This window comes from Lissotriton vulgaris, chromosome 1_1 (genome assembly GCF_964263255.1).
Source record: "Lissotriton vulgaris chromosome 1_1, aLisVul1.2, whole genome shotgun sequence".
Lineage (NCBI taxonomy): Eukaryota > Metazoa > Chordata > Amphibia > Caudata > Salamandridae > Lissotriton > Lissotriton vulgaris.
The window spans coordinates 1,542,714,040-1,542,738,115 of NC_141685.1; the positions used below are offsets into that span (position 1 = coordinate 1,542,714,040).

Below are 24,076 nucleotides of genomic sequence, written 5' to 3' on the forward strand. Positions count from 1 at the left end.
TATACATTACAAAGTTGCATTATTTAATTTCTGTAAACCTTACTTTCATATAAACCTGTAAGAATGGTAACAAAATCCATTACTGTGAATACTTTGATTCATTTTTATAAATCGTGCTTACCTCAACCATGTATACCAAAAGTAAATATTAAAATAATAGTAAGGTAAGAAAATGTATGCAATAGAAACATTAAACTAGCTGTCACATTCCAATAACGCTTATGACTATTCATGGTTAAAGAGATTTGCTTCTACCTGTATTTCCATGTGTCTAGATGTGCAGTGAGGGAGAAGGCATCTCCCTTCCCTCCATGATGAGCAAACAGAGTCACTCCCAAGGGCCTCTTTACAATGGCGGAATCGGCAGAGGGGGCCCTAATAAAAAAAAGGAAATTATTCATGTTGTGCTGTCTTCAAAAATGTCATAGCCACAATCTTTTTTCCTATGTAGTGTGTTTAGAAAAGTATAACTATGAAGAATACAGAAGTTCTAATGCATTAATATAATATGTGAAATCAAATTCACTTTTTGTTAATGAAAGTTAATCTAAAAGCAGAGGTGGAAGTGAGCAGGAACTAGTCAGAAGAGAGGATAATTCCTTTAATGTAAATATGTGATAGTTCTACTTTTTACAGCCATTTGACAGTGCCATTACTGTTATATTTGATATGAAACTTACATCCTCAATAATATCAGATTGTACTCTTTACTTATTAGAATTAATTGTTTCACTTCAGCTCATGTGGAGATATTTAGCACTAATTACCATACTCCTTCCCCCTCACATCCTTTGCTGCCCACCTCCAGCATTCACAATAATCACTGTTCAGTTTTTTATTAGACTTTAAACTTTGCTTAGAAGTTTCTATATTGCTAAGGTACTTAGGCCCATTTTTGGATTTTGGCATACTATATCACAAATGCAGCTGATGTCCTGTCCGCCATACTACAAGGGCATTATAGCCTATGGCACCGGTAATACGGCAGAAGACTGATTATGCTACCTGCCAAACTCTAAATATGGCCCTACGTTTTCCCACACAAAAAATAACTCAACCTTTAGCTTTTTTTCAAAACACATACATCTAGAAAATGGAGAATTACAAAAAAATAAGTGCAACAGAATATCATAACATTTGGAAAAATACGTAGTTTAAATAGAGAGAAACGGTGTTCTGTTAGAAGGTATTACTTTATGGACTAATACTGAGAATTCATGTAATGCATTTATTCACATTACCATTGGACCCTTCATATCATTTATAAAGGTGGGTGTGCAGGATGTGCTGTTTGCTTGCCTCAGAAACTCAAATCACTAGTCAGCCTCTGAAAGCGGCTGGCAAATAATTTCAAGTATTCACAAGATGGAGCAGAAAAGTAAAAGTACAATATTGTATTATGAATAACTGGAAACACATTGCCTAGCATTAGATATCAGAAATACTGGCTGCAGTTATCAAAAAGATAACTCTATTGTCTTGGCATGTGATAGACGTCCAAAGTTAAAAAGTCACAGTAGAATCAAAAGGTGCATCGATCAAGGAGTAAATGCTATGTTACTTCTTAAAATCTGTTCATAAATCGTTATATATTCACAGAATTTGGGTTGTCAGGAAACTCATGCAAACTTTGTCACATTCCATGTATCTCTGAAGAAGGTAAAACAAATGGAGATTCATGAATTCACTGCCCAAAATGAAAAAAAACAACCCTGTATCTAATCAGATACTGAAACACAATGTATGATTTGGGGTAAGGAGTTATTTTCAAAAGTTTAAAAATTATATTTCAAATGGACTTGAATAAATATTTGTTGAGAACCATAGAAATTCACTGAAAAAAGGTTACAGGGAGATTATAGATAGGACATAGAATTTAAACAAACTTAAAGATTCACTGAAAAAAACAAAGGTTATAGGGATGTTATAGTTAGGTCATCAGTAAAGTAATTTGAGATGTCATCAGTGATGTCACTGACCATGTCATGAATGATGTAATATGTGACAACATCAGCAGTGCATTGCTGGGGGCAGGAGTTATAGTGGGGTTTTTTTGGCGAATTTCTAAGGTTTTTTAAATGCTAATTTCTAACTATGACGTCCCTAAAAAGTATGTTTTTTTCAGTGAATTTCAAAGGTTTTTTAAATGCTAATTTCTAACTATGCATACATAGGTAGGACACATGCAGAAACAGGAAGAAAGGTGCAGAAAGAAACAAGAGAAATGCAGAAAGAGGCAACAGAAGTCCAGAAAGGCAAAGAAAGGGGAAAAAAGAAGCAAGAGATATACAGAAAGAACCAACAGAGTTGCAGAAAGAGGCCTTGTTGCAAAGTCATTCTGTGCACCCAACTTTTTGCTGACTGGTACTAGTTGTAACTGACTCTGACTAACCAGGCCTGGAGCCAGTGCTATGCTGAAAGACACTTAGAATAAAGTGAAAACACCTACATAAACTAGGGGACCCTATGGGTTTGGGGTACCCCTGTGATTGCCATGAACCTCCCCTGTAAGGCCCTAGTATATAATAGGGCAGGGGGATTAAAACGATCTCTAAGTCATAGTTGAAGAAAGAGACAAGATAAGTACAGAAAAGAACAACAGAGGTGCCAAAAGAGGCAAGAGAGGTGTAGAAAGAAGCAAGAGCAATGCAGAAAGAACCAACAGAGTTACAAAAAGAGGCAAGAGGGGCACAGAAAGAGTCAGGAGGGGTGCAGAAAGAAGGAACAGAAGTGTAGAAAGAGGCAAGAGAATTGCTGAAAGAAGCAACAGAGGTATAGAAAGAAGCAAGAGAAGTGCAGTAAAAGGCAATGAGATGCAGAAAGAAGCAAGAGCAGTGCAGAAAAGACCAACAGAGGTGCAAACAGAGGTATGAAGGGTGCAGAACGAGGTAGGAGAAGAGCACAGAGAGGTACAGAAAGAACCAGGAGTTGTGCAGAAAGAAGGAAGAGAAGTGCTGAAAGAGGCAAGAGAATTGCTGAAGAAGCAACAGAGGTATAGAAAGAAGCAAAAGAAGTGCAGAAAGAGGCAAATGAGGGGCAGAAAGAAGCAAGAGCAGTGCAGAAAGAACCAACAGAGGTACAACAAGAGGCAACAAGGGTGCAGACAAAGGTAGGAGAGGTACACAAAGAGTCAAGAGAGTTACAGAAAGAGTCAGGAGGGGTGCAGAAAGAAGGAAGAGAAGTGCAGAAAAAGCAACAGAGGTGTGGAAAGAAGCAAGAGAAGTGCAGAAGGGGGCAAGTGAGGTGCAGAAAGCGGCAAGAGAGGTGCAGGAATTGGCAAGAGAACAGCAGAGAGAGGCAAGAGGGACGCAAACAAGGTGGGATGGGTGCAGAAAGAGGCAAGAGAAGTGCAGAAAGACGCATGAGAGGTACAGAAAGAGGGAAGGCGAGTACAGATAAGAGACAACAGGGGTGCAGAAAGAAGCAAGAGAGGTGCAGAAAAAGGCAAAAGAAGTACAGAAAGAAGCAACAGGCCTACCAAAAGAGGCAATAGAGGTGCACGAACAGGCAAGACAGAGGAAACAGAGGTGCAGAAATAGGTAAAAGGGATACAGAAATTTGCGCAAGAGGTGCAGAAAGAAGCAAGAGCAGTGTAGAAAGAAGCAAGAGAAGTGCAGAAAGAAGCAAGAGAGGTAGATAAATAGAGAAGAGGGGTGCAGCAAGAGGCATGAGGGAGGCAATAAATTAACAAAAGAGGTGCAGAAAGAACCAAAAGTTGTGCAAGAAGAACCAACAAAGGTGCACAAAGAGGCAAGAGGGGTACAGAAAGAAGCAAGAGGGGTGCAAAAAGAAGGAAGAGAAGTACAGAAAGAAGCAACAGAGGTGCTGAAAGAGACAAGAAGGGTGAAGAAAGAGGCAAGAGGAGTGCAAAAAGAAGCAACAGAGTTGCAAAAAGAGGTAAGAGGGTACAAAAAGAGGCAAGAGAGGTACAGAAAGAAGAGAGTAATGTTCAGAAAGAGAAAAGAGAAGAGCAGAAAGTGGCAAGTGGGGTGCCGAAAGAGGCAAGAGAGATATAGAAAGAGGCTAAATAAGTGTAGAAAGAGGCAAGAGAAGTGCAGAAAGAAGCTCTTGAGGTGCGGAAAGATGCAAAATAGGTGCAGAAACAAGCAAGAGAAGTGCATAGAGAGGCAAGATAATTGCTGAAAGAAGCAACAGAGGTGCAGAAAGAGGCAAGGGAAGTGCAGAAACAGGCAGGAAAGGTGCAGAAAGAGGGAACAGGGGTGCAGCAAGAGAAATGACACTTGCAAAAGAGGTGCAGAAAGAAGCAAGAGCCCTGCAGAAAGAACCAACAGAGGTGCAGAAAGAGAGAAGAGCGGCAACAGAAAGAGGCAAGAGGGGCACATAAGGAAGCAAGAGAAGTACAAAAAGAAGCAACAGTAGTGCTGAATAAGGCAAGAGGGGTACAGAAAGAGGAGAGAGAAGTGCAGAAAGAAGCAAAAAGGTGCACAAAGAGGCAAAAGTGAAGCAGAAAGAACCAACAGAGGTTCAGAAAGAGGCAAGAGGGTTACAGAAAGAGGAAAGAGGGGTGTAGAAGGAAGAAAGAGAAGTGCAGAAAGAAGCAAAAGAGGTGCTGAAATAGGCCAGAGGGGTGCAGAAAGAGGCAAAAGAAGTAAAGAAAGAAGCAACAGAGGTGCAGAAAAGGTAAAAGAGGTGCAGACACAGGCATGAAAGGTACAGAAAGAGGCAAGAGGGATACAGAAATGTGCAAAAGAGGTGCAGAAAGAAGCAAGAGCAGTGCAGAAAGAACCGTCAATGGTGCAGAAAGAGGCAAGAGGGGTGCAGAAAGAGGTAGGAGAGGTGAACAAAGAGGCAATAGTGATACAGAAAGAGGCAAGAGAGGTGCAGAAACAAGGATGAGGAGTGCAGAAAGAAGCAACAGAGGTGCTGAAAGAGACAAGAAGGGTGCAGAAAGAAGGAAGAAGGGTGCCCAAGGACATTAGGTTAATCACTGCACTACCCCTCATGCTTACTAGGACAGCCTCCTCCCCAAGGGCTACAATGGCCAACCATGGTGTCTGCCTACCAGTGGACAGGTACAGCACCCGATTGGGCCCATATCAGTAACACCCATTTCATTTGAGGTTTAACTTCCCTAGCTTATTCAGGAAACCCACTCTTCTTGTGGTGGGTGGTTGGGATTGGTTATCCTTCCCCAATGAACTATGTTCGAGCTCTTTAGAGAATTCCTTGTTTTTATTTTTGCCCCCCCTCCGTTTCTTCTGTTGGGGACCTTGTCCTATTTGGGGATCTTCACAGATACGTTCTTGTGGAACCTGTCGCTGAGCCAGTGGTCCGCCTCCTTAGCAAGCTCTCAGGGATCAGAGAGCTCACTAGGCTTTCCCTGAACATCTGCCTATTCTGATCAGGGAAGAGGCCATATTTCCTGACAAGGTGTAGTGAGGACTGGGCCTTGTTGCGCACATTGCTATGTTAGCATAGGCTTATTATAAGTTTAAACACTATTTTACCTTTTTGCTGCTTTTGCACATGACACTGCATATAGCTGTTGTTGTAAGTTCGGCTGCGTGAAATGCTTCACATGAGAAAGGCTTGTTTTCAGCATCCCTCTTCTTACATCGCGACTCTAGTCTGCACTCTGAGTGCTGAAGCCTTCAAGGTTATCATAACAAGGTAGCTGTTGTTCAGGCTGATCGGCTCACGTTTTAGCTATAACATACATGCAGCTGCAACCAACGTGTTTCTGGCGCCTTTAATATTGCACTGTAAGCATGATTTCAGGCACTTGGAAGATTCCCGTTTTCCAGAGAGACAGAGAGTTTTTGCAGATCCTGGTGGGATTAACACCTGCTGATCTTGGAGTTATGGGGTCCCCCTCACAAGGGGGGCCCCATAGAGACCTTCTATATTTTATAAAACATAGTTCCTAACTAGGGAGGGTGATATACTAGGCGCTATAAGACCTTTTTTCACCATCATTGTAATATGATTTCTTCTTTTGTGTTTTATGGAATTGTAACAATGCTGATCATAATATTTGTAATCATATATCTGCTTATGTTAGCAAAGATACTGCATCTTAGAGCATGTTGGTAAAATAAATATTTTAACCTTTCCCGTATCTCTTTTATATTCCTGTTGTGGACTGGTATGAGAGTATAACAAAGGAGTGTTCTTGCTTCTCACCATTCCTGAGTATAACCTAAGTTGCATGTTCTGGGTTGTCTAATCATTGGTTCCTTTGCTATAGGACGAAGAGCTAATTTGACACTGATGCTAGCTGGTTAGGGTTTCTAGGTACTGAAGTGAGTTTTTTGGTCCATCACAATTCACTGAGGTCCTAGGTCTCTGCGCACAGTTCTGGGTAAAAGCAGGATCCCTGTAACAAAGAGTGTCCGTCTTGAGGGGAGACATCATCCTTTCCCTAAGGCAACCACAAAGGCCTCAAACAACATATCAATTTTATTCCCCACAAAAAAATCAGGCACCAGATCTTTGGCGATGTGGGTCTTTCTAGCTCTATTGGGCATTAGGACATCACTGTCAACATTTTGGTTGGATTCTGAGATGTGCTTAGCTTCTAGGTTGGGCTCTTTAAGACTCACTTTAATGAGCCAATATCGATTTTCTTTCAGCAAAGTCCTTTCAATCGGGGGGCGGAGCTTGCAAGCGTTGATGCCGGACGTGTGAGCGCCGAGCTCCGCGCCATCACCTCTAAAATCCTGCAAAATTATCCTTCATTAATGGGACTTTGCCCCTACAAGTGTGCTCTGCTGCAAGGAAGACCATTGGGCACACTCGGCTGCATTCTCGCGGCAGAGGGGCTGAAATTCACGGCGCTACGAGGAGACAGAGACCCGGTGGATCAAGGCCCAAAAGCAGCGGTCTTGCCTGAGAACGGGGCCGGCGTGCGTGACCTGACATGCGGCCAGTGGAGTGATGTGGTCCCGCAGGACAGCGAACGACTTCTGTCCCGGACTCCGGAACCCGTGGGCAGCCAAGATAGCCCCGCTGTCTGGCACACAAATACGGAGGCAGGAGCAGACAACAGACACAGCGGTGAGAGGGTTGGCGGAGAGCGGTACCGGTCTGCCTGGGACTGCAGAGAGGGCCCGCCGGAGAACACGTGGGCGGCACACCGGGCCCCGAGCTGCAGCCCAGCACGGTGATTGTTGGGGTGCCTGAAGTCTGGGGGTTCAGCGGCACTCCCCCTCCCCGCCACATAGCGCCACAAATCACTGAGCAGTACTGCAGAGCCCTCTACGATAGTGCGCTTGGACATCGGGGGCCCAGCGAGGTGACGCCACGGGAGTGCACCGGCGGCGGTGCGGCAAGGGTGGGCCTGGCCTGTGATTCCACCGACTGCCTTCGTCCCGGTGGCGCACAGGTCCCCCCTAATTACGGACAACACGATTTGGGCCCCCTCTGCCCCCCCCATTACTGGAAGAAACCGGGGAGAACTGTGATGCGTTGTGCGCCTTGTGCAAGATGTCACAACTGATTTAAGACTTGTAGAGTTGGGCGCAACCAAATAGTCGGACGCTAAGCGTCGTGAGTAGACGTTCTTGGACATCAGTGGTGACCTGACAGGGGCGGCTGTAGAGCACAGAGCTAAGGACCCACAAACACAGCCGTCGCTGGGGACAGGCGCAGGCGCCTGCTGTGGGGAGGGGTCGGGCTGCCCTTGCAAGCATTGCGCAGCGGGCCCACGCACTACGGCCTACGGTGCGGAGTAAGCGGCTAAGACGACGAGGCGCAGCACTGCCGACGGGCACAGTGGTTGCGACAGACAGGATTGTCTGTGGACAGACGGCGAAACGCAGTGTACCTGTTACCTTTTCTCGGCTGCAAGTAAAGGGCAAATACCAGCGCCGAGAAGTGCGGCACCCACCGCCTCTGTCAACCAACTATGGGCAAAAACGACAGGACACAATCCAAATTGGCGTTTGACCAACGGAAGTCGAAAGCCCCTGAAGAGCAACAGCCTGACCCCCCGCAAAGAGTGCGGGCCCGAAAACACGCTCTATGCCGACATTAAGGACATGCTTGTATCCATGGAACGGGGGCTACAGGAAAGTATAGCGTCTATAGGCACGAAGATAGGCGAGCTCACCTACAGCATGGATTGCATGGCGGAGAGGGTTGACAAACATGCGGAAAGACTCGATATGTCGGAGAGACGCATCACAGAGGTGGAGGAGGCACAAACCGAATGGGACAAGGATCGCAAGCAGTTCTCCAGACTCCTACAAGTCATTCAGGAGAAGTCGGAGGATTTGGAGGCCCGCTCGAGGCGCTCGAACATTCGCATCACAGGGATTTCGGAGACGACGCATACCGGGAGGATGGAACTGTTTGTGGAGAAGCTGCTAGTTGCCCTGCTGGGAGACGATGTCTTCTCCCCGATGTTTGTAGTTGAAAGAGCACACCGCACGTTGGCTCAGCGACCACCCACGGGGGCAGCCCCTAGGCCGATAATAGCGAAACTGCTGAATTACAGAGACCGCAACGCAGCATTGAGAGTCGCCAGAGAAAAAGGGAAGCTGCAGTTCGAAGGCATGGATATCTCTTTGTACCCTGATTTCACGGCGAAGGTCCAAGAGGAGCGAAGGCGCTTTGCCCCCTACAAAAGATAATTGCGTGAGCTGGGCCTTGATTACGCAATGCTGTACCCTGCGAAATTGCGAATAAACAGGCGGGGGCACTCACACTTTTTCACCGATCCTAAGGATCTTCAGAAATTGCTGAAGGAGTGGACCAAGGAGCAGAGGGCCAGCCCCCACAGAGCGTCCAACGACCAAGTGGACAGTAGCAGGCTGGATGAACAGGAATGACACCCTAGCCAGCAGCTGAGAGTTTAACTTTGGTAGTTGCCTGATGCAGTGCGGCGCGGTGGCGCTGAAACGCCGCACGGCCGAGACTCCATGTTGTATGGAATTCCAGGTACAAAGAGGCAGAGGCATTCATAAAATCCCTGACGGCTGGCAGCTGGGTGAGATCGCTCTCTTTTCTTTGTTGTTATTTCCTCCCTTTTCTTGAACTTTGAATGTAAAGCTGCAAAACGAGACAATGTAAGGGACTTCCTGGAGGCAGCAGTATGTGTTTTTCTGAAGTGCCCTGTTTTTTCTTCCCGTTGATGGACATGACCTGTGGTGATGGCGCCTGGGGCATCGGCTGTACGTTACACGAATGTGGTCCTCTTCTGTGTTACTCCTAGTGACCTCTCCCCCAGCGCGCATAGCTCAAGTTGTCCCCAGGTGGACTATGTCTGGGGAACCCCAGGAAGGTTTTGTGATTTTGAGGTCTGAGGGTGGGATAGGACCCTGTCAGGCCAGGTTGGGGGAGGTCTGCAGTGGGTGGGGGGAGGCACAAGTTGCGGGAGGTTACGGTTGCAATTGGGGCGTTCTAATGGGTACGCCATGCAGAATGCTGCCTGAATGCTATCTTGCAGGAAATGTTGCTTTTATTGCATATTCATGGAAAATATTCAACAGCAGAGGGGAAATGTTGTTAGCTGCTACACTGATTTCTCTCCAGAAATGGCTGACGTAGGTAGAATGACCACTGATAGTGGTCCTGATTCACTGAATGCATTAACATGGAATGTGAGGGGCCTAAACGACCACCGCAAGCTTAGGAAGGTGTTAAACTACCTACATAGACACCAAGTTGACCTTGCACTCATACAGGAGACACACCTCCCTCCCCATAGCAAGATGCTTAACACCACAGGCATTAGGGGTAACTGTCTTGCAGCGGGATTCACCACACACTCTAGGGGAGTGCTCATATGGGTCAATCCACGCTCGCAATTGCGGCTGTCACTAATTGAAGCGGACTCAGAAGGGCGTTTCCTGATTGCACGATGTATAGGTAAGGGTTTGGACCTGGTAGTGGTTAATGTTTATGGGCCCAACTACGACCACCCCGAGTTCTACGCAGGTTTATCAACACGTTGTCGGCCCTATGAGACCTCCAAAATGTTATGGGGGGGGGACTTTAACTTTGTCCACGACCCGGATAAGAACAGATCCAGGGATCCCCCGGCGGCCACGGCCCTCCTTATGCAGGCTGAAATGTTGAAACTAGACTTGGCTGATGCTTGGCGCAATAGACACCCCACACGGGGAGGGTTTACACACTACTCGGCATACCATGATACACATACGCGCATCGATCACTTCCTGGCCTCACAATCGATGCTCACTAGTGTTCGTAGCTGCGAGGTGCTGCCCCGTACACTTTCGGACCATTCCCCCCTGCTGTTGACACTAGTGGTCCCGGCGAAAAGAATTCCCCCGTTCACTTGGAGATTCCCTCCCTACTCACTTCTAGATGAAGGGTTCAGAGGTGGCCTTGCGGAAGACATTGACACTTTCTTTGAGGCAAACCTAGGCACCGTGGATAGCTTCCTGACTCTGTGGGATACGTTTAAGGCATACATTAGAGGGATGGCCATGGCCAAACACTCCAGTGTACTCAAAGCCATCAGACAACGGTTGTGGACACTCAAAACCCAACTGAGAGGTCTTGAGAAGAAGCAAGGCGGCTGCCCCGCTTCGGATTCTGCAGAACAACTTAAAACACTGCTAGCTGAATATCATGAGGAGGCTGACAGAGAGGTTCAGCATATGGGCAAGTACGCCACGGCAAGAGTGTATGGGGAGGAGGATAGGCCCAGCTCAGTCCTGGCCCGAATTATGCGACAGGAGAGGAAGCCTTAGGTAATAGATAAACTGATTTCACCCACTGGGGAGTCCCTTACGGATGAAAAGGAGATTATTGCAACACTTAAAAATTATTATTCTGATCTCCATCAGTCCAAATCCTCTCATATGGAAGAGGAGATAGAGGACTATCTTAGCTACATTAGGATGCCATTCCTGCCGGACTCGATGAGAGAGTTCCTGGCGGATGAGATGAGATTCGGGAAGCACTGGGGGGGATGAGAGCGGGCAGTGCCCCCGGTGCGGATGGCCTTACTGTGGGCTTCTACAAGACTTTTCTGGACAAACTAATGCCCCACCTGATCACCCTATTTGATGAGATCTGTGCGGACGGGTTGATGTCTCCCACCATGAGCGAGGCCCTGCTGATAACGATATTGAAGCCCGGTAAGCCAACTGAAGTTTGCGGTTCCTATCGGCCACTGTCATTATTGAATGTGGATACCAAGCTGTATGCCAAAGAGCTGGCCACTCAATTGGCGCTCCTTGTCCCCGACCTCGTGGCGCCGGAGCAGGCAGGTTTTGTCTAAGGGTGGGCGTAAAATCCGTTTCGCGGGCGAATTTGCGGATTTTCCACGATTTCGCGATCCGCGAATCCCGCGAAATCGCGGTAAAATCCGCGAATCAGCGGGGACGAATTTTCAGCCAAGCAAGGGTTACAGCAGCAGGTGCAAAAGTTGAACCTAATTTCTTTGTAACCTTTTACAAAAGGGTTACAAACAAATTAACTTCAACTTGGACACCTGCTGCTAATTGCTTCCTGGCGCCTCGTTGCCTACTTGCAACTATTCTCTGACCCTGCTCTGACCCTTGAAGCAGGGTCAGAGAATAGTTACAAGTAGGCAACGAGGCACCTGTCCAAGGAATTAAACCTCATCAGGAAGCACTTACAGATATAAAAAACAGGAAGAAGGGAGAGGATGGCAAATACACCCATTATGAGTTGTCAGGAGGGTTTAAACTAAAAGAGACCTTTACAGCAGAATTTTCATATGCATTTTGCTAAAAATAAAAAGCTGTATGTTCTGTAGGGGCAACTCAGGAATCTGGCCCTTCAGAGATCCGGCCTCTCTTTCTTTCTCTCGTTCTCTCTCCCTCTCTCTTTCCCTCTCTTTCTCTCTCTTTCTATCTATCTATCTATCTATCTATCTATCTATCTATCTATCTATCTATCTCTCTCTCCCTCTCCCATAAACAACTGCATGGGTAACTTCGCTATGCAAGCGGCTCGCGAAGACGCAAAAAGCCCCGCGAACACGCAATAAACCCCGCGAACATGCAAAAAACCCAGCGAACACGCAAAAAACAAAAATCCGCAAATTTGCACAAATCTGCAAATTCGCGGATCGCTAATTCGCAAAATTCGCCCATGCTTAGTTTTGTCCCAGAACGGAATCTGACATATAACATCAGGACAGTGTTGGGCACAATGCAACATGTTCGGCAAGAGAATAAGGCCATAGCCATATTTCTAGACATGGAAAAAGCATTCGATTCAGTGGAATGGCCTTTCATGCTAAGAGTGCTGCGAAAACTTGGACTGGGTGAACCCTTCCTGCAAATGCTGGGAGCACTGTACTATAAGCCTACGGCTAGATTGCGGATAGGGAACTCTGTCACTGACCCTTTCGAAATCAGCAGCGGAACAAGACAGGGATGTCCTCTCTCTCCCTTACTATATGCGTTAGTGGCTGAACCCCTAGCCTGCGCGATTAGGGAATACCATGTGGCAGAGGGCATCAATTTCCCGACGTACAAGATTGGCATATCCACGTACGCGGATGACACTCTCCCCTGTCTTTGATGGGCAGGATCTCTATTATGAAAATGGTGGTGCTGCCTAGGTTTCTGTTCCTGTTCACAAACATCCCAGTTGTCCTTTCTAAGGCCTTTTTCAAACAACTGACACAGGCACTCACTCGTCTAGCGTGGGGTGGGGGGAACACCCCAGGATACAGTGGCAGACCTTGACATTACCATACGAAATGGGAGGCCTAGGCTCCCCTGACATAGAGAGGTATTACAGGGTGGCGCAGGCGGCACACCTTCATCCCTGGATACACGGATCCCCGCAGATCCCACATGTCATTCTTGAGCGCCTCTTCGCGGAACCAATGCCGCTGCCAGCCACAATATGCCTACCCGCGGACCGGAGCGTAGGTAGACTGGACTCCATAAAAAACACGAACCATGCTTGGCATGAGTTGGCGCGGGCGCAGAACTGTGTTCTTCTGTACTCCCCACACCTGAGAGTTGAATGGTCAATATGGATCCCCCTGCTGAGGGAGAGGGGAGTCACAAGAACATTGCAGAAGTTGGGAGTGTCCAAACTTGAGGACCTGTTCACGGATGGAGTGGTGAAGACGTGGGAACAATTGTCTCCCCCGCAGGCAGACATCTCGCTCCTATCTCGTTTTCAGTATCATAGGGTCCGGGGAGCATTGCGGGAACTCCTGGGATCGGATCTGCAGGAACCAGCTGAGGTACCGGAACTCACTTACGTGATTAAAACTGTGTCTTCCCGTAAGCTGGTGACTAACCTAAACAAACTGGGATCCCGTCACAAGCAGCCCCAGCCCTCCAAAGCTAGAACAGAGTGGCAGCGCGATCTTCAAATACAGATAGAGGATGACATGTGGAGGTACTGTTGCCTCAGCACAAAGAGGCTGTCCTTGAATGGGAGACACAGACTGGTTCATTTCAAATTCCTACAGCGTGTCTATTATACCCCGGAGAGGCTGCACAGATACGGTCTGCGGCAATCCCCGGAGTGTGAACGCTGCCATGCGATGACAGCTGATTTCCTCCACATGGCCTGGGGCTGTCCGGGCGTCAGTAAATTCTGGGGGGAAGTGTTTTCGGAACTGGGCTTGATTCTTGATGTGGAGATCGCAGCTGATCCGGCGCTGGCAATGCTGGGATACTCGAAGCCCTTGCCAGTTGCCTTGAGACGGTTGGTGGATATAGCCTTGTTGATAGCTAGAAGAGTCGTAGCCGCTTGTTGGATGAGAGGCCCATTACCAACAAATAAAAGATGGGCAAAGGACATGTTGTACTGCTGCATACAGTCTGAGGTATATAGCGAATTACTCCCTTCCATGAGTCGGCCCAAGAACTTCTGTACATTGTATCAGTCATACATCAGCGGTACTGGGGAGGAGGAGGAAACAGAGCAGGGTGGGGACGTTGATGAGCAGAACACACCTGAGGAACCCGGGTAGGGGCCTTTACAGGGGTTCGAGGTTAGTACATAGCTGGGGTCCCGAGGGGGGTGCGGTAGGGATATGGCGGGTGGAAGGGCACTAGGGAGCCGGCTGCATGAGGGGGATATGTGAGATGCATTGCCCGCGGGCCACACTGGAGGGTTCTGCTTGCCTTGAGAGGAAAGCAGGACGTTAGGTGGTACACAGGTTTCTCCTTTCCCATTAGAGTAGCATAGTGTTCAATCAAGTATTAGCTGTGTTGCAATCTGGGCAAGAGCACTGCTGGCGAATTGAGGGTGGGGGGGTAGTTGGGGTAGACGTTAGTTAGCCCTTCTCTTTTAATTTTCTTTTTATGATGCTGGGTTGAGTCTTGCCTGCTTCCCTCTGGGTTTGTAATGTCAAAGTCCCAAATGCAGTCAGCGGTATGATGACACAAGTTCTGAAATGTCTTCACGATGATGCTATTCTGACTACTTCTAGATCTGTAATGCACTATGCTTTCATCGTACGCCGCCGAGCCTCCGGGATGTCGGCTCTCAGGCTGTGTCAGATATTTGCTGAGTATACAATATGTTTTCTAGATATTGGCTGTCGTCCCCTGGGGCTGCAGGTGACTAACTCTGTAACAGATTTTTGACTGTGAATAAAGGTTAAAATTTAAAAAAAAAGTCCTTTCAATCTCTGCTTTCTTTTAGGCTAGGGCAATCTCTGTTCCCTCCCCTCTCTTCCTAGGCCCTTTTTGCAGCAGCTTTATCATTGGCTCTCTCTTTTTGCAGCTGCCGCCTCCTTCAAAGCCTCGAGTTTTGACTTGGTCAGCTGCAGCTCAAGCTCCCTCTCAGCCTTCCTGTCCTCCACGGACTCACATGACAGGTTTCAAGAAAACTCACAGCTCCATGCCCTGGCAGGGGACTCCACTCCGGTGAGCAAGTTGTCCTCCTCGGGGTGCTGCAGCTCAGGACCCATGGCCAGGCCCTATTCCTCCTCCTCTTCTTCTAAATCCACCTCCTCCTCCTCACGACCATCCTCTGCTTATTCTTCTCGGGTGGTCTGCATCCTTCTGACATCATCAAAAGCTCAGAGGGCTGCCTGGAGGTTCCCCTTTGTTACCTTCCTTTCCACATTCACCCCCTTCCCTTTCATATCCTCTATAACCCTACCTTACTGAGGTTATGAAACCTAATCAGCTTCATCTCCATTGTAACAAAAATGATGCAAGGCAAGACTTCAGTTTAGAAAAAGGAAAAATAGGTGACTTAAAAACTAGGGAGGATAAAAAAAAGGTCAAACCTGATGTCAGATTATTTTGGGGATTTTAGTCTTACCCAGAATCAATGAGTGTCACTGCACAACCGGAGTTCTGGGCCCCACCACTGAGCACCAATGTAAGAACTGGATTATTGATTGAGGGGATTAAAACCCCACTAAAGCAACAACCACAGTCCTTGTCAGAGTGGACCACAAAAGTCACTAAATTAACCTCTGTTTAACCCTCTGATAGCTTGTCACACCAGAAGTCAGGCTTAAAGGATAATTGTTAACTATGTATGTGGCGCACAAACAGTTATAAACAGAAAACACAACACAAGAAAAATACCAGACCAATTTAGAAACATGGAGTAAATTATGTTAAATAAAATTATACCATAATGACAAACATCCAGCCAGTAGAACTGAGGAAATAGAATTTTCACGGTTTAGATAATGAATCGGCAAAAGGCGCAAAGCAATAACTGAGGATATCTGGTTGTGCTGGACCTGTACAAAGTAACAAGTTCAGGCCAAACACGATGGAGCTCAAGTCAAAGACAAAATCAAGTTTAACCTGCTAGGTGGGAGTTTATGTACTTGATGCGAGGTCCGTGTGGCATTGTTTTGTAAGGCTTCATGTCACTTGATGTCAGTTCTGAATAAGCTTGCGCTATGGGATGAGGCTTTGTGGGGCTTCACATCGCCTCATGCTGGATTTGATTGAACCTTCAGTTAGGCAAGGAGGAGCAGATACCAGCCAAGGGTCCAGGAACTGGACAGTCCCTCTTGGGGTTGGAGAGTTACTCCAACAGAGACCAGCAGGGCTCAGGCAGGCCCAGTTGCAGGTGCAGCAGGTCAGGTGGACAGTTGCAGGAAGGCCTCTGGATCTTGTTGTGTCAGAACAGGAGGCCAGCCAACTGTTCATTGGAGTCACTCAGGTACCCTGGGATAAATGGAGCAGGTCCGGTTCCTCTTTCTCAGAGATCAGGTCAGGTTTCAAACAGCAGGCAGTCTTCTGGGGAACTAGCAAGACCTTAAACATCTAGTCAGTCCTCTGAGGATCAAGGCAAATCATTCTTCTGTAGTATCAGAGGCCCAGGAGTAGACTAAACAGTTGTTCTGAGGGTCCAATATATTTACCTGGTCTCCGCTTTTGAAGTGGGTGAATCTTCTAGGCTACCCCTACATCTGGTCCTCAAACCTTCTTTCCTTCACATGCTAAGACTCCCAGAAGTCTGGGGTGACAAAAGGCTAGTGTCAGTTTCCTTTGTGTGTGTGCTGGAGGCAGCATTATAAATGGGGCATGGAACAGCTCTACCCCAGGAATCTTGGCATGATGATCTATCCTGCCAACAACTGGTCCCCTTTTGTCTCACTGTCTGGGAGGAATACTCAAAGTCTGACAGCTAAGATATTCACTGTAATATGACTAAGTACACTGGCAGCGGGCACCAAAAGGTTAGAGCAAGATAATGACAACTTTCAAAAAGTGGAATTTTCAGAACTGTGACTTAAAATCCGACATTACCGTAATGGAGATTTTTAAGTTATATTTCATTTGAGTCCAAATTTGACATCCCTATCTATTCCCAATCATACTTTAGTACTTACTAAATGCAGTAAGGTATCCCAATCCATCCAATTGAAGAGATAGGCCATACAGTAGTGAAAAACACATTCAAAGGAGTTTTTTTACTACCAGAACAAATAAAACTTTAAAACACATGTCCCACTTCCTAAATACAATGCGCCCTGCGCTATGGACTGTTAAGGGCCTACCTTAGGGATGACTTAAATGTAATAAAAAGGAAGGTTTAAGCCTGACAAAATGTTTATTTTGCCAGGTTGAAATGTCAGTTAAAAAAAATAGGAGGTCTTAGACATGTTTTAAAGTGCCAATTAAGGGGGTTTGTCCAAGATGGTGACCGCATGAGATGTGTTTTGCGGTCGCTCCGGCCCGCCCTGTACTATAGCCTTGAAATCACACTCCATCCACTGTCTTCAGAGGTGGGGGATACTCGCACTGTCTAGCCGGCATCGAGCGACTGCCTACCGAGATCCTGGATGATCATTGCGACCTCCGCAAGTGCAGAGGGAGACTGCATGGCTGTCAAGCGCAGGGAGTGGCGAGGGAGTTCAACTGCAGCCGCCTGCTGCGTAGTTGCCAGAGTTGCCAGGGACCCCCCGATGCTGAGGCCTGCGTGCGGCCTATTTGAGATGACCTTCGCCTACCTGGGGATCAAGGTACTTGGTTGGGCCTGGCCTGCGGAAAGGCCCAGGGGAGGAGGCTGAGACAACGACGCTGCCCTGGTAACTGCAGCACAGCGCCCCGCTTTGACTCACCTGATCCCGGCTGACTATTGGTGTGGAGGCGGACGTGGTTGGCACTGCGCCCCCCTGCTGTCACCTGAAGCCACCTGGGTGTGTATGCATCAACGCGGCGGTCAGCACCTACGGACCAACGCTAGCGCAGAAGGCGGGGGTGCCGGACAATCCAGCGGGGTCTTGCCTGAAGTGGGGCCCGTCCCTGGGCCCACCCCTCACCAGCTCTGCTTGCTTCACCCCCTTGCGGGCTCACTTCTACAGAGCCTGGTCTCCAGCCATGCAGGATAGGTCCCTCGGAGCGGGATAGTATACAGGGCTGGACTGCTGCGGGAGCACCAGACACAGGAGAAACCCTCGGACCCCAGGGGATGCATGAAAGAGACCTACTAACCTTCGACATGGTGTTATAATTTGGCAGCAATCGGTGTTAGTATCTAGCTGAAGCCATCTTGGATTTGGCAGCCATTTTGTATGCCATGTGCTACCACGTGCTCACCATGTGCTCTGTCCTACATTTCTGTTGTCTGCTCTTGTACTCTGCCTAGTGACAAGGTATATTTAGCCTCTCCTGCCTGGCACATGCTCAGTTGAGCTTGCAGCTGTCTATGCAGCTGCTATTAGTCTGTAACTGCCAGGATGTATTTACTAGAATTAGCAACTGTTAGCTCCTCCCACTTGTTGATTGTGCATTTTCTGTATGACCTTATATGTACCTCAAAACTTCTTTCTGTTCTTATACCGCCTTCTTTTGGACCCCTGTGTGGGTATAAAAGGTCCATGTGCCTACTGTTCGGTGTGCTACTTCATACACTACCAAAGGGTGTTGTGTAAATGTAGTTCCACCTCATGAGGTTAATAAATACTTTGCTTTATATTCCAGTTTCTGTGCCAACTTCTTCCCATTGGTCTTAGGGCTTTGTGCAGAGAAGGGCGAACCCCTAGCACTGGTAGGCCCAGATGAGGCTCACCACGACAAATTGGCACCCAACCAGTGGGGCTCATCGGCGACTCGGATGCCCAAAGGAGTGGTCGAAACGAAGGATTGGAATCTCGCTTCGGACGATCATTGCCCGAGGAGACCGGCGTCTTGGCAAACCACAGCGTTTTTCCTCTCTTTCTGATCTGACCATTCAGGTGGTGCCGGTCCTCGACTGAGATCTCTTCTGTTGATTTGCCGTGCAGTGACCATTTGGTCAGTTCAAGAACTTGGCAGTTGGAATTTGGACACCCAGGGATTGGTAAGCGTTGTTTTGATGCAAAACTTGCTGTTGGTTTGATGCCTGGGATTGGTAAGGTCGTTTTGCGACGCTTGCTGTGACTTTTGGAATTTGTATTGGCCAATTTGGATTTGTGAGTAGTTGATATATGAATTGCAATTTATATAGGCGGGTAAGGAGGAGAATTTTCTCTGTTTTGAATTGATTTAAACGGCACATCGTACAAGAGTACTTTAAGTGCTACTTCGGATATAATACTGCATATTCAGCACTATCGTTGGCCTATGCATGGCTCATTTGATTTGCGAAAGATTCAGTATGTGGAACAACGAATGTTTAAGTGAAAGGCTAGGCAAGACATGTTTTACTGTGTACAAATGTGGGAGAAAGAAGTGCGTGAACGAATGAAGCGTGAGCAAGCCTTGATTGAAAAGGAACAGCGTAAGAGCATTCATGCGAAAGCATTAGAAATGAAAAATAAAGAAATTAAAGAGAGAGAAGATTGGGAGCGTCATTTACAGGTAAATGGCCAATATGCTGTTCGTAGATCTCTCTATCCTATCCTTAATAAACCCCAAGATGATTCTCTTTTGTTAGACCGTTCTCCGTCTCCGTATACTCTTCCTTCTGCTCCTCATGAGTCAGATGAAGACTCTTCTACAGAGCAGGAGAAAGCACGGGTAACTCGTTCTATGTTGTCCGCTGAGCGTGCGTCTGAACTTAGATCTGCTGCTTGTAAAGCCGTTCGTAGTGTTGCCCCTGCTTCTGACCTTTTAGATGACATGAAAGATTGGCTTGAAAGGGGGCAAATATATTTTACTGAGGTATTTGCTGCAGAAGTCGTTGAGCGGTTTAGGAGACATTCCGAGGTATTGGAGCCCAATCTTGTAGCAAATGACTGAAGGCAAATGCGTGATGGTCTTTTTGTCTTCTCCCAGGTGGCTGATACAATCAGACGTTTGGTTAAACTGCGTGCTGATGCAGTCCGTTTGCGAGAGGAGAAAAAAGCAGCAGAAGCCATTGCACAAACATCTCAGACTGGCATTGCATGAGCTTCTACTCCCGGAACAGATAAGATTACGATAATTCATGCGAAACCTATGCGGGAAGTCGCAACTTTGTATGTTCCTCCTAGAGGTGAGGGAACAAGTGATAATAAGGATTCTGCTGATGCAAAGGGTTTTTTTGTTTATAATTGGGCTTAAACTCCTTGGAATAGAGCGGATGTCATGGCTCTTCAAACTGCATTACCTGATCCACGGAAGAATCCAGCAGCCTTTTATGAGGAGGTTGAGGGTACTATTAGCTCTTGCACTATGACTTTGCCTGATATTGACCTGTTTTTTGGATTGATATTACCCACTGATATGTGGAGAACTGTTTGTAAAGTTAATGATCGTACAGCTTTTGATGCGGAATCGAAAGATTTAGAACGAATGGATGAAGAAAGGGAACCCTCACATAAACCGTGTCAGTTTATTTTAGATCTCGCCGCTGCTATTATATTAAAGTTAAAGACGATTATTCCTCCTAAAAAGATAGACTGGACAGTATTAGCATTTTGTAAGCAAAAAGTAGACGAATCGGTTTCTGATTTCTTCACACGCTTTGAGAAGGCATTCCACGATTTTAGTGGCCAGTCATTGACAGATAACACGGGTAGGCATCTGTTTGTCGATAAATATGTCGCCAACCTATTGCCAGGAATAGCTAGTTGCCTAATGGCCAGTGAAAGTTCATGGACTACCTCTTTTCCGGTTTCTCTTTTAACTGCGGCTCAATATTGCGAACAACAGGAGTTGGAAGTGAAGGGCAGTGAGGATAAAATAACTAAAGAGTTAAAAACAAAGGTTATGTTGGCTCAGGCTTATGGCCCGCCTTCTAGAGGCAATGATAGAGGTGGACGTGGATCTTATGGTTCGTCCTTCCCTTCTTATACTTGTTCGAATTTGTCTGTTGGCCAATGTGCGTACTGCAGGAAATTTGGACATTGGGCTTCCGATTGTCCGGCACTACGTGCTCAGCAGTATCCACCTGGACGGGGACAAAAGCGAAATCGTTCAGGATATCCAGAGCCTAGAGGGAGCACGGATGATTGTGCTAGGTTGGATTCTAAAATGCGTGGACAGGATGGGATTAACACTTTTGACAGACAAAATCAATATCAAATGTCCGATTATATGCCGTCCGATTTCAAAGATTCAGTTTATGCATAGGATTGCCTAGGATGGCGTAAGGAATCAGTTGAAGTTCCAGTATATCAGAAGGGTCCTATGTTACAGCACATGTTTTGGTTCTAATGATCAGTTTCTGGTTGATACAGGAGCTACTCGTAGCGCCTTATCTAAACATTTGGTTCCAAGGGCTCCCCTGTCTGGCTTAACTATTACATTGATTGGTTTCGATGGAACACCTTTCCTTAGCCCACTATCACAAACGCTTGCATTTCATGTTGACAAGTTTACTGCTCCATGTCTATTTTTGCTTTCTCCAAACACACCAGACAATATTGTGGGTCTTGATATGCTCAAATATTTCAGGGGTACGATACAATGTTCTCCGGAAGGAGTACGTGTCATTTTGAATGACAACTGCCCTGTGATTGATGGATTGTAATGGTTTGCGTTGTAATGGTTGCGTTGTAATGGTAGTGCGTTGTAATAAATGCGTTGTAAGTGATGTTTCCCGTGATTGAGAGATCCTGTATTATTAAAGAGGACATTGCATTAGCTTCACTCCCTAATACTTTGTGGGCTACTTCAGATACCGATGTAGGGCAAATGGTTATTCCACCAGTACACATTAGTGTCAAGGAGGGTGCTTTATTGCCACGATTGCCTCAATATAACATTTCTCAAGAAGGCGAAGAAGCACTAATTCGCATTTTCCAGGATTTGATTTGATTAAAGTGGGGGTTGTGGAAGAAGTTCCTTAAAATGTTTGCAACAGTCCTATTCTTCCCATTTTGAAATAAGACACTGACCCTAGGATTTACAGATTCATTATTGATTTAAGAGAAGTCAACAAGATTGTAGTACCGCAATACCCTGTGGTTTCTGACATAACAACACTGTTTACCTTAGTTCCTCCAACAGCAACGAAATTTTCTGTAATAGATCTGAAGAATGCTTTCTTCTCGATTCCTTTTCATCCTGATAGCCGATATTTGTTCGGTTTCACTTTGAATAATAGATCGTACAGATTTTGTAGAATTCCTCAAGGGTACACTGAGAGTTTGAGCATTTACAGTCAAGCACTGAAACGACAACTTGATTCTTTTACTTTGCCTGAAGGAGTGGCTCTCATACAATATGCTGATGACATCTTGTTGGCAGCTGATACACCCAAGCAGTATGAAAAATGTACTTTGTCTCTACTTTCTTTTCTTGCTACACACCACCATAAAGTGTCACGGAAGAAATTGCAATATTGTCAACCTAAGTTTACCTACCTTCTGTCTAAGGAGGGGCGTGCACTTACACCAGATCGCATACAAGCAATTTTAGACACACCAGAGCCTTCTACTCAGAAAGATGTCCGTGTATTCATTGGTTTGACCTTGTTCTGCAGGCAATGGACATTGGGTTTTTCACACATTGTTTAACCCTTGCTAGCGCTTTTGACTAAAGATACTCCAATGCCCCTTCCAAGGACAGATAAATGCCAGGATGCTTTTCGTCAGCTACGACAAGCTCTTTGTTCTGCACCAGTGTTAGGCACTCCAGATTACACAACGACTTTTACACTTTATGTACATGAGAAAGATGGGTGTGCATTGTCAGTTTTAGTACAGACACATGGTGACAAGCAGCGTCCCTGTGCATATTTTTCAGCGGTTCTTGACCCTGTTGCTCGTGCATTGCCTGGGTGCTTCTGTTCAGTTGCAGCAACAGCTGGGTCCATACGTCAGAGTGAAGGGATAGTTTTGTCACATAAACTGTTGGTGCTAGTACCCTATGTGGTTGATGCCCTTTTGAATTAGACCAAAACCCAACACTTAACTAGTGCTCGCTTGGCAGGATACGAATTGACATTGTTAGCCCCTCACATTACACTGAAGAGATGTGCAACACTGAACCCGGCTACTTTGTTGCCATATCCAGCGACTCAGACTCAGTCATTGGAATCTCATGATTGTATTTTCCTTACTGAAGAACAGTCAAAGGGTTGTGTTGATTCGCAAGATACGCCCCTTTCAGATGTAGATGGGGAACTATGGGTTGATGGGTCTTGTTTGAAGTTACCAGATGGCACGACTTCAGCTGCATATGCAATTGCCACACTTGAGACAGTAGTGGAGACAGCTCGTTTACCACAAAAGTTGGCTCAAGCAGCTGAGTTAATGACACAAGCGTGTGAACTTAGCACTGATTTGTGTGTGAACATCTATACTGATAGCCGCTATGCTTTTGGAGTGGCTCATGATTTTGGCCTACTCTGGAAGAAAAGAGGCTTTCTTACATCCCATGGGATGAAGATAATGCATGGAGAATTGGTGCATAATCTTTTGACTGCACTGACATAGCCGAAGAAAATAGCTATTGTTAAGTGTAATGCGCACAGGAAAGTCATTGATAAGATAGGACAAGGCAATGCCTTTGCAGACTGCGTAGCTGCTGAGACTGCGATTCAACAAAGTACTACATCCATGTACGTAGTGGAATCACAAGCTGAGCTTTGGCATGATGCTAGAGAAGAAGAATTAGATATACACACATCTGCCTCTGTGGAAGAACTTGAGCAATGGTCTAAAGAAGGAATGTTAGACGAAGAGGCCTGTTAGCGCAACAAAGAGAGGAATAGTTGGAAATTGCCTGCTACTTATTTATAGCCTATGGTTCAAATGGCACATGGGCCGGCACATGTTGGAGCTTTAGCAACAACGAAATTGCTTAGGCAAGTTTGGGAGCATCCAGAGATTGCCGGTACTGCTAAAAGGATAGTACAATTCTGTTTGATCTGTTGACAGCATAATCCTGGAAAAGGGACACGAACTCCTACAGGAGGGTTTGCTATACCAACTGCAACTTTTGAAGTTCTGCAAATTGATTACATCCAACTTGAACGTTACAATAACTTGAAGTATGTTCTAGTGGTGGTATGTGCCTTCAGTAAATGGATAGAGGCGTACCCTAAAAAGGATAATACAGCTCTTACTGCAGCAAAGGTGCTTTTAAAAGAGTTTTTCCCTAGATATGGTGTTTGCAAACTTTTATGGAGTGACAATGGACCTCATTTTATTGGGAAAGTTGTTGAACATGTCCTGAAAGGATTAGGAATCAAACAGAAATTCCATGCAGTTTTCCACCCACAATCAGCAGGATTGGTGGAAAGGTATAATGCTACGTTGAAATTGAAGTTAACGAAAATACTGGCTTCCACGTCCTTGAAATGGCCA

At 46.3% G+C, this 24,076-nt stretch overlaps 1 protein-coding gene across 1 annotated transcript in view; it reads right to left on the bottom strand.

The window, feature by feature from the left end:
* ZC3H11D (zinc finger CCCH-type containing 11D) overlaps positions 1-1,256 on the bottom strand; it is a 194,178-nt gene extending 192,922 nt beyond the window's left edge. The window contains exons 1-2 of the mRNA XM_086931116.1: positions 1,242-1,256; positions 256-375 (exon numbers count right to left, since the gene is read on the bottom strand). Coding sequence (XP_086787242.1) covers positions 256-375; positions 1,242-1,256 — 135 coding nt within the window. The remainder of the gene's footprint in view (positions 1-255; positions 376-1,241) is intronic.
* Between the last annotated feature and the right edge of the window lie 22,820 nt (positions 1,257-24,076).